Raw genomic sequence first — 9,884 nt, 5'->3', positions numbered from 1 at the left:
TACTGTGGAGACCACGTACAAATACCGTGAAAGCAATGTGAAGTAAATATATAGAGTGATTCAAAAAGAATACCACAACTTTGAAAATCTGTATTTAATATTTAACATGATGGAACCTTGGGTTATTAATGAATGTTAAGAATACTTAACAGAGTTATGTTTTAACAAGTTCATAGATGTTCAACATGACCCCCTCCAGACACTTGAGTGACATCAATCCGGAAGTTTTGGTTTTCTGTTTGAATCACAGCTGTATATTAAATTGATATAAAAACGAATAAAAAATATATAAATAAATAAAGTAATTTTAAAAATACTCTTTGCATTGCGGTGCAACTACAAACACTGTGAAAGCAATATGAAGTAAATATTATAATGTTATATTATTCATTTACATAATTTTCCTTCGGCTTAGTCCCTTTATTAATCAGAGGAATAATTACTGCCACAGCAGAATGAACCACCAACTTATCCAGCCTATGTTTTACGCAGAGGATTCCCTTTTAGCTGCAACCCATCACTGGGAAACATCCACACACTCATTCATATACTACGAACAATTTAGCTTACCCAATTCACCTATAGCGCATGTATTTTAGACTGTGGGGAAAACCGGAGCACCCGGAGGAAACCCACGCAGGGAGAACATGCACACTCCACACAGAAATGCCAACTGACCCAGTAGAGGCTCAAACCAGCAACCTTCTTGCTGTGAGGCGATCATGCTACCCACTGCGCCACCACGTCTATATTATATTATATTAATTATAATATTATAATTATATATATATATATATATTATATAATTATAATATATTATATTAATTATATTATATTAATTATATTATATTATATTATATTAATTATATTATATTATATTATATTATATTATATTATATTATATTATATTATATTATGCTAAAACTGTCCGTAGTTTACAGAATGTGTGTGAATAAGTGTGTATGGATGTTTCCCAGTAATAGTTTGCAGCTGGAAGGGCATCCGCTGCGTAAAACATATGCTGGATAAGTTGGCAGTTCATTCCGCTGTGGCGACCCCAGATTAACAAAGGGACTAGCTGAAAAGAAAATATTATATTATATTATATTATATTATATTATATTATATTATATTATATTATATTATATTATATTATATTATATTATATTATATTATATTATTTTACTTTTCTCTTAAATACATTTGATACACCACAGTTATTGTGTATTTAGGTTTTTTACTCTTGTACTTTTATTTATCAGTTACTGTAATTAATTTGTTTAGTTCTGTAATTACATGATTAACCCTCACCCCGAAGGGAAAATGTGTTTCAATGGGGATTTCCCATTTGCAAGTGCACTTTGAAACTATATGTTATTGGGTCAACTGAATAATTACAGTGACTAAAAGTTTCCAAACACTAACATCACAATGACTGCTGCGGGTCTGTCTGAAATGGAAATGATTCTTGCTGGCAAAATTATGCAATTATGATTCCACACATGCTGTACAGTATTTCCCCTGTTGGTAATACAGAGAATACAGACAGTACTTGATATAAACTGTAACTAAAAATTAAAAACTTTTATATTTCAGATATAAAATTAAATATAAATAAAACCTAAATATTACAGATATTTTTTTTATTCCAATAAAAACTACATTAGTGTCTTAATTAAACTAAAATAAAAAGTCTATTTTGGTGTCCCACTGATTCTTCTGTAATATAGTTACAGGTATTGACTCCATTGTTAATTTGCAGACTGAAGCTTTATCATTTCTGAATGCAAATCAGTGGTGATCTCCAATGTTATCTGCTGACATTCTCCAGAACAGATCACACATTTCTGCATTATATGGCGCAGAGTAACTGTGTTCAACAACAGCCACACACAGCTGACGTTCAGCAAGTCAAACCATGTTGCCTGAGAAGAAGCAACCACTGCATCATGGGGATTTAAATCGAAACTAGATGCATGAAGATGGAAAGTGAGCTGTGCATCGTTGCAGGAAGGAAGATGACAGAGTGACAGAAACAGCAGGAGGAGATGACGACGTGGTGGCAGTTTCTGCTGTATGAAGAAACAGTTCAGTTGCAGGTCTGACTTTCAACAGGAAACGACAACTTCCGCACCCTGAACGAAACACTGCACTTCTAAACATGAGGCGTCTGTAAAGACTCAACACTTTTGTCATCAGTTCGGCTGGATGACTTTTTGATATAGCTTAAAAGACCAAGACGATTGGCAGTATCCTTGTTTAGGAGAGGCTAAGGAGGAGAGTCTTGTAGGCCTAAAAGAGCCTAAAACAATATGGTACCAGTCCAAGATGGGGCATCCAGTCAAGGGGAAAATCTGCTTCTTCCTCCTAAAGAGGTCAGTAAAATGTGTGCCTGTTAAAAAACGTTTCTCTTTTGAGGGTCAGAATGACTTTTATAAATCGTTTTAAGTGTAAACATTGTGACATTGTGTGTAAACATGACTTTTGTTGATGGGTCAAACAGTGCTGTATACGTCATGTACTAATATAGAGCTTTTATGGTTATCATTCAGTAAATGATCTTATAATTATAGCTTCATAATTATAGCCTCACGGTCATTTAACAACAATATTTGCATTTCACAAAAATAATTTCTCACAATGCAGAATTTTATATTTGTGATACACAGGGTTTATACGGTCTTGAAAAACCTGGAAAAGTCATGAGATTTTGAAAAGGCATTTTCCAGGCCTGCAAAAGTTTTGGAAAAACAAGTAAACCTGAAATGGTTTGGGAAGGTCATGAAAATTTGATTAACAATTATTTGTGTACTTGAATATATTTGACATGAACTTGACTTATACATGTCATTACATTTGATGGGTAAACTTAAAAAAAAAAAAGCAGTAACTTCAAAAATCAAAAGCAATTTTAGCTTCGCCTCTCTGTAACTAGCTTTCACTGTAATTCAAGATGCATTTTGAGTGTCGTGTCCAGAAGCAATCTCTAACTGCAGAGATATGATACTGTGGGTGCTAAAAGCTATTTTGCACTAATCTTAAGTCTTGTGAAAACACAAGCCAACATTTCTAAAATTTTCATGCAGACAGCAAGATACTTTCTAAAAACTATTTTACAGATATAAAAATAAATCTAAACTACGTGGATTGCCACATATTTTTCATATGCTCAAATAAATTTGAATGTGGATTTTTTTCTTATTTACCAAGTGTACGTAGAAATTACCTGAAACAAGAAACAAGATCATGAATATTTATCTGAAAGTTTTGGAAAAGTCATTGTAAAGTCAGGGAATTGTAGTAGTAAAAATGAGTATGAACTCTGGATACAATTTGTGTGTAAAAAGTGTGACTTTTTTGTGGGGGGTGGGGGGGGGGGGTGGGGGGTGGGTCAGGATTGTAACTGTAGAAATGCTGAAAACTAATTTAAAAGGTGTTAAAATTAAATTAAATACCAGTTACAGAATATATATACAGTTGAAGTCAGAATTATTAGCCCCCCTATTTATTTTTTCCCCAATTTCTGTTTAATGGAGAGAAGATTTTTTTCAACACATTTCTAAACATAATAGTTTTAATAACTCATCTCTAATAACTGATTTATTGTATCTTTGATGACAGTAAATAATATTTTACTAGATCATTTTCAAGACACTTCTATACAGCTTAAAGTGACATTTAAAGGCTTAACTAGGTTAATTAGGTAAACTAGGCAGGTTAGAGTAATTAGGCAAGTTATTGTATAACAATGGTTTGTTCTGTAGACTATCGAAAAAAATATAGCTTAAAGGGGCTAATAATTTTGACCTTTAAATGTTTTTAAAAAAATTAAAAACTGCTTTTATTCTATCCGAAATAAAACAAATAAGACTTTCTCCAGAAGAAAAAAATATTATCAGACATACTGGGAACATTTCCTTGCTATGTTAATCATCATTTGGGAAATATAAAAAAAAATTAAAAGGGGGGCTAATAATTATAACTTCAATTGTATGTATACATACATACACATATATATATATATATATATATATATATATATATATATATATATATATATATATATATATATATATATATATATATATATATATATATATATACATATGCATAAAATCAAGCAAAGAGTGCTCAGGGGTAGCTTAATTAATAAATATCGGTGCTCTTTGTGTAAGGGATTCATCAGAATAAATACCAAAAGAAAGTCCACTCAAAAAAATTATCAGGGGTCACTACAGCAGAATGAACCACCAACTATTCATCAACTATTCACACACACACTTATGCACTATGGTCAATTTAGTTCATCCAATTTACTTATAGCGCATGTCTTCGGACTGTGGGGGAAACCGGAGCACACGGAGGAAGCCCAAGCAAACACGGAGAGAACATGCAAACCTAAAATTATTAATATTATTATTGAATTATTTAAAAAATATCTGAGTCAAAATTCAGTTCATTGTCAATAACTGTGCCTCAAATTTCAAGTATTTAGGCACAATTATTGGCAATAAATTGAAATTGATAAAAATGTAGAGGCTGTTTACAAGAAAGCAAGTCAGTGCCTCGGTCTCCTCCGCAAGTTGAGAAGTTTTAATGTTAGTACACAGACTTTAAACATGGTGTATAGATCATTAATAGACAGTGTTCTCACATATAACATTGTTTCCTGGTTTGGGAAAACAACACTTAAACAGAAAAATAAATTATTCCAAATTATCAGGCAAATAGGATAACTGGTCACAAGCAACATTCATTGCAGTATACTCCTTTATAGAAAAAGCAGAAATTGCTTAAATTATTTTTAAAGATAATACACATCCCCTTCACTCAACTTTTGAAGTGTTACCATCAGGGTACAGGTTGAGAATTCCTAAAGTCAGAAGAAATGCTTGTAAAAAGTAATGTATCCCAATTGAGTGAGTGTTGTTGTCTTTAATTGGATCACTGTTGGACATGAATGTAGTGGTTGTCAATAATGGTCTGCAGTAATATGTATGGGGCTTATTTGTTGCACGGCTGTATGTATGCAGTTGTTGTTTTAAATCCAGTGTTAAATTATGAAACAGTTTAATGAGAGTAAAACTGAAACAATTGTGTTCAGCTCGTCAAATTATTCTGGGACACCACCAGTAAATCTTGGTGAATTGGGTTTTTCTGTGAAGCCTTGTGTAAAAAATCTGGGTGTTATTTTTGGTGATGGCTTGAGATTTGATAAACAGTGGTCAAATCCTGCTTTTTTCAGCTTCAACTCTTAAAAACAGTCAAACCTATTTTATCTCGAAAAATTTTTGAAAAAAAAATTTGTGCTTTTTTTTATTTCTAGATTAGACTACTGTAATGCGCTATATTTTGGGATCAGTCAGACAACAGTTAGTTCAAAATGCTGCTGCAAGGCTTTTAACCAGCACCAAAAAATATGACTACATTACATCAATTTTGCGCTCTCTGCACTGGTTGCCTGCGTGTCACTTTTAAAATTCTTCTCCGGGTTTTTAAATCTCTAAACGGCCTACCTGTCAGACCTGTTGACTGAATATCAGCCTGGTCAGTCTCTTCGGTCATCTAACCAGAGACTATTATACATCCCAAAGTCGAGGCTGACTTATTACTTTAATCAACTTATAACTTTTGCAGTAGCTGGTCCTACCTTGTAGAATGCCCTTCCCCTCTGAATTAGGTCTATTTCATCTCTGTCTGTTTTTAAATCTAGGTTGAAAAATTTCCTTTTTGATTTGGCAATTTATCAGTGAGAATTGTGTGTTTTAGCTATAATAACTATTAGTGAGAATTGTTTGTTTTAGCTATAATTTTATACTTGTTCTTTGTGATTTGTATTGTTCAGCACATTGGTCAACCTTTGGTTGTGTATAATAGTGCTATATAAATAAAATTGACATTGACATTACAGACAAATTTCCTTTCTGTGCCAAGCAGAACGGACAATAAAGTTTAAACTAATCTAAACTAAGCTAAACTTTTAGTAATGAATATATAGTTTTAATGTTTATTGAGTAACAATATTTGTTCTTCTACAAAATAATTTCTCACACAGCAGGTAATATTTTCATTTAAACACCAAAGAGTAATTAAAACACTATAAAACAACAGTATAATGAAAGTAAAATGTACTAATTATAGAAACAAAGCAATTTTAACCTGTAATATTTTTATAATGTATGTATAAATACAGTTTATTTGCCTGCAGTAAATCACATGATCACAGATGCTGTTTCTTTCCAGAGCCACACGTTTGTTCTTATTCTTATTTTTCAGCAAGATTTTAAGACACTGCTGGATTCAGTGTGCTCTGTCACATAAACTCATGATGGTGGGTCACTATGGTGAAGTTTCCTTATTGCCAGTAATAAGGAAGTGCCGTAGAGATGACTAGCCCATCTAACATGTATTTGCATGGTTATATTCTATCTAGAGCCGGGCACTTGATAACTCATCACAGAAGATTTGATGTGATAAATGTTATGCTTATCACTCAGTGAACAGAGATTTGTGTTGTGAATATGCAGGCGAACAATGTATGTTGTTGCTGTTACAGAAGAAATGTCTTTGTACAGTACATTCATTCTGGATTAATTTCTTAGTCTTATTTGATTCTATTTATAGACTCACAGTGACACTTCAGGATCCGGGAAGATTCGACCGAGACAGGTGATTATATCTTAATTTCTTTTTTGTACTTTTTTTCTTAACATCTTTATTTTCAGCACTTTTTAGTTCTTTTATTTGTTTTTAGTGAATACAGGGGCTCTTCAGTATTAACTAATTTGTTTTTTCCATCCTTTCTTCCTTCCATTTTTACCTTTCTTTTCTTCTATCCGATTGGATTCGATAGATTGACAAGATCTTATTATTTTCTTTCCTTCTTCCCTTTCTTTCTTTCTTTTTAGCATGTCTTTTTCTTACTTTTCTGTTCTTAAGTATTTAGTAAATACAGATAGTTTCAATCTCAACCTTTCCTAGTTCCTTGATTACATCTTTCCTTCCTTCCTTCCTTCCTTCCTTCCTTCCTTCTTTCCTTCCTTACTTCCTCCCTCCCTCCCTCCCTCCCTCCCTCCCTCCCTTCCTTCCTTCCTTCTTTCCTTCCATCCTTCCTTCCTTCTGTCCTTCCTTCCATCAATATTCCTTTCCTCTTTCTTTTTCTAATGATTTTCCTTTCTTTCTCAAATGATTCTTATTATTTTTGTCACTGTGATGTCACTTTTATTTATTAAAACAAAAAAAATTATTATAAAATTAAATTTATTATTAATTTATTATAAAATTTATGAATTTCTTAAAACAGATCTCAATTTTCTTTCTTTCTTTCTTTCTTTCTTTCTTTCTTTCTTTCTTTCTTTCTTTCTTTCTTTCTTTCTTTCTTTCTTTCTTTCTTTCTTTCTTTCTTTCATGTTTTTTGTTACTTTGCTCTTCTTTTATTTATGTATTTTCTAATGACAGCTGGTTTCAATCTCAACCTTCAATCATTCCTAGTTCCTTCCTTCCTTCCTCCCATCCTTCCTTTCATCCTTCCTTCTGTCCTTCCTTCCGTCAATACTTCCTTCTCTTTTTCATCTCAAATGATTCTCATTATTTTTGTCATTTTGATGTCACTTTTATTAATTAAAAACAGGTCCTTTTAATCTCACATTTCTTTCTTTCTTTCTTTCTTTCTTTCTTTCTTTCTTTCTTTCTTTCTTTCTTTCTTTCTTTCTTTCTTTCTTTCTTTCTTTCTTTCTTTCTTTCTTTCTTTCTGTCTGTCTTTCTTTCTTTCTTTCTTTCATGTTTTTTGTTACTTTACTCTTCTTTTATTTATGTATTTTCTAATGACAGCTGGTTTTAATCTCAACCTTCAATCATTCCTAGTTCCTTCCTTCCTTCCTCAAAATGTGCATGATTTTTGTTACTTTGATGTCTTTTATTTAGGTAAATACAGGTCATTTCTTTCTTTCTTTCTTTCTTTCTTTCTTTCTTTCTTTCTTTCTTTCTTTCTGTCTTTCTTTCTTTCTTTCTTTCTTTCTTTCTTTCTGCAACTAGTAAATAGTAAGTAATGCTAATAAGTCAATAGGTCGTTTCTATATTGGATGAATCTTTTTCAATATTTCTTAGTTCCTTTCTTTCTTCTTTTCTTCCTTCCTTTTGAATTTTATTGAAACTCTTCTTTTTGCTCACAGTCCTCCCCTGCACGGAGGTTAGGGATGACCAGAAGACAGAACAGAAAGGTAGAACGAATCATCCTATAATCTTTCTTACTTGTTTTTAGTTTACCCCATCAACTCCAGTTGCATTATGTAATATCCAAAGATGTCAAGAAAAGTCTCTTTGTTCAATTTCAAATTCTAAAGTTGTCGGAGCTTTAAAAGAGGAAATAAAAATAATAAATAAATAAAAGCCAACTTTGAATGACTAAATATGGAAAACCTTTTATTACTGGAAATTTTAACAGTTGTGTTATTGTTTGTTCAATATAAATTATTATATTGACTCATTTTAAAGGATTTCAAAGACAGCGAAAACCCGGAAGAGAGTGAAAAGAGGCATAAGGAGAAGGAGGTAATGATTCACTGGAGACTCAGAATTTGAGGATTTTCCTGTCAGCTTTTGGCAAAAATGACTGTTTTTAATCCCTGCAGCTCAAACCGCTGTACAAGGAGCTTCTGTACACAATCACTCATCGATTAGGAAAACCACACATAAAACAGCAATACAGTCAGAAGCAGTTTCAAGACTACATCAGAGAGGTAAACACAATATACACTTTAAGAATACACTTGTTGTTTCTTTAAACTACTTATTTAAAGTGAGCTGAAACAACACAATTTTAAAGTTTTTTTTGGGACAACTTAATTTTGTTCAGTCCACTTAAATTTGCAAACAATAGTAAATTACTTATTTTTTTCAATGTTGTTCCATTAAAAATCAGTTGTTATTTACATTGTAGTCTTGTAGTTTCTAGTAATATGTGTGTGTAAAAATATTAAGTATTTCATAATTTAGTTGTGTTTTCTTAAAAATTGTGTCATAAATATTCATTCTCTGACAGGCGTTCACCATGACAGAGGACGAGCATAAAACCTTGAGTGAAAAAGTCCAGAGCTCACTGGTAAGAATAAAGTCAAAATATTATGTTTCACAATCACAGTTTTGAAAGAGTGGCCTAGGTATTGAGAAACATGGCACTTGTAAAACAGAAACTGTAACATTATCTCCTATGCCACATATTTGTAATCAAGGGTCTGAGATGTATTGCACACCGAAATGAACCAAGAAATGAACCCTGTACAATTTAAGTAAATCTCTTACAGCTGTTGTAATTGAAGGTTATACATTTTTATCTTTTAGCAATGAACCTTACAACTAATAACTTGCATTTCTGTGGAGTTTTCAGAATGCATTGGCCAATCAGATGACAAATTCGATTAGTCACCGCTGCAAACAGTTTCGTTGACTGTTATGTGCAGATAAGATTTAAGTAAGAGATTTATTCCACAGCTTGAGATATTTTAGCTGGAGCTTAACTTGTGCTAGATACAGCTCACACTAATGTAATGGATCGACATGTTTGCCTGCACTTAATTTTTTTTTGCTGCTTGTTCAAACTACTTATTCGAAATGAGCTGCAACAAATTTAAAGAGTTTTTTGGGGTGACAATTGAATAGTTTTATTTTCAATCCACTTAAATTTGTTAACTTAATTGAATTTTGTTGGGTCAATATAAAGGAATTGTTTGGAACCCAGCATTTTTTTACAGTGTCTGTAGTCGAATTTTTAAATCAACAAATTCATTCATTAATTTTCTTTTTGGCTTAGTCCCTTAATTAATCTGGGGTTGCCGCAGCGGAATGAATCACCAATGCAGCGTAAGCCCTTTCAGCTGAAACACATC

General features: G+C 32.2%; 1 protein-coding gene across 20 annotated transcripts in view; it reads left to right on the top strand.

Annotated features, from left to right (window-relative positions):
• Nucleotides 1-9,884, top strand: part of unc13d (unc-13 homolog D (C. elegans)) — a 48,542-nt gene that overhangs the window by 1,890 nt on the left and 36,768 nt on the right. For 4 of the 20 annotated variants that reach the window (XM_073918771.1, XM_009306839.4, XM_073918765.1 and 1 more), the window contains exons 2-7: nt 1,832-2,375; nt 6,625-6,669; nt 8,172-8,219; nt 8,494-8,550; nt 8,631-8,738; nt 9,041-9,100. In XM_073918771.1, coding sequence (XP_073774872.1) covers nt 2,313-2,375; nt 6,625-6,669; nt 8,172-8,219; nt 8,494-8,550; nt 8,631-8,738; nt 9,041-9,100 — 381 coding nt within the window. In that variant the 5' untranslated portion in view covers nt 1,832-2,312. Of the gene's footprint in view, nt 1-1,730; nt 2,376-6,624; nt 6,670-8,171; nt 8,220-8,493; nt 8,551-8,630; nt 8,739-9,040; nt 9,101-9,884 lie in introns of all 20 variants that reach the window. The other 16 variants (XM_073918767.1, XM_073918781.1, XM_073918784.1 and 13 more) reach the window with 4 other exon arrangements.

The sequence above is a fragment of the Danio rerio genome, chromosome 12 (genome assembly GCF_049306965.1).
Source record: "Danio rerio strain Tuebingen ecotype United States chromosome 12, GRCz12tu, whole genome shotgun sequence".
In the NCBI taxonomy this organism is placed as follows: domain Eukaryota; kingdom Metazoa; phylum Chordata; class Actinopteri; order Cypriniformes; family Danionidae; genus Danio; species Danio rerio.
The sequence above is the reverse complement of the archived record's forward strand: the minus strand, read 5'-3'. Positions and strand labels throughout refer to the sequence as shown.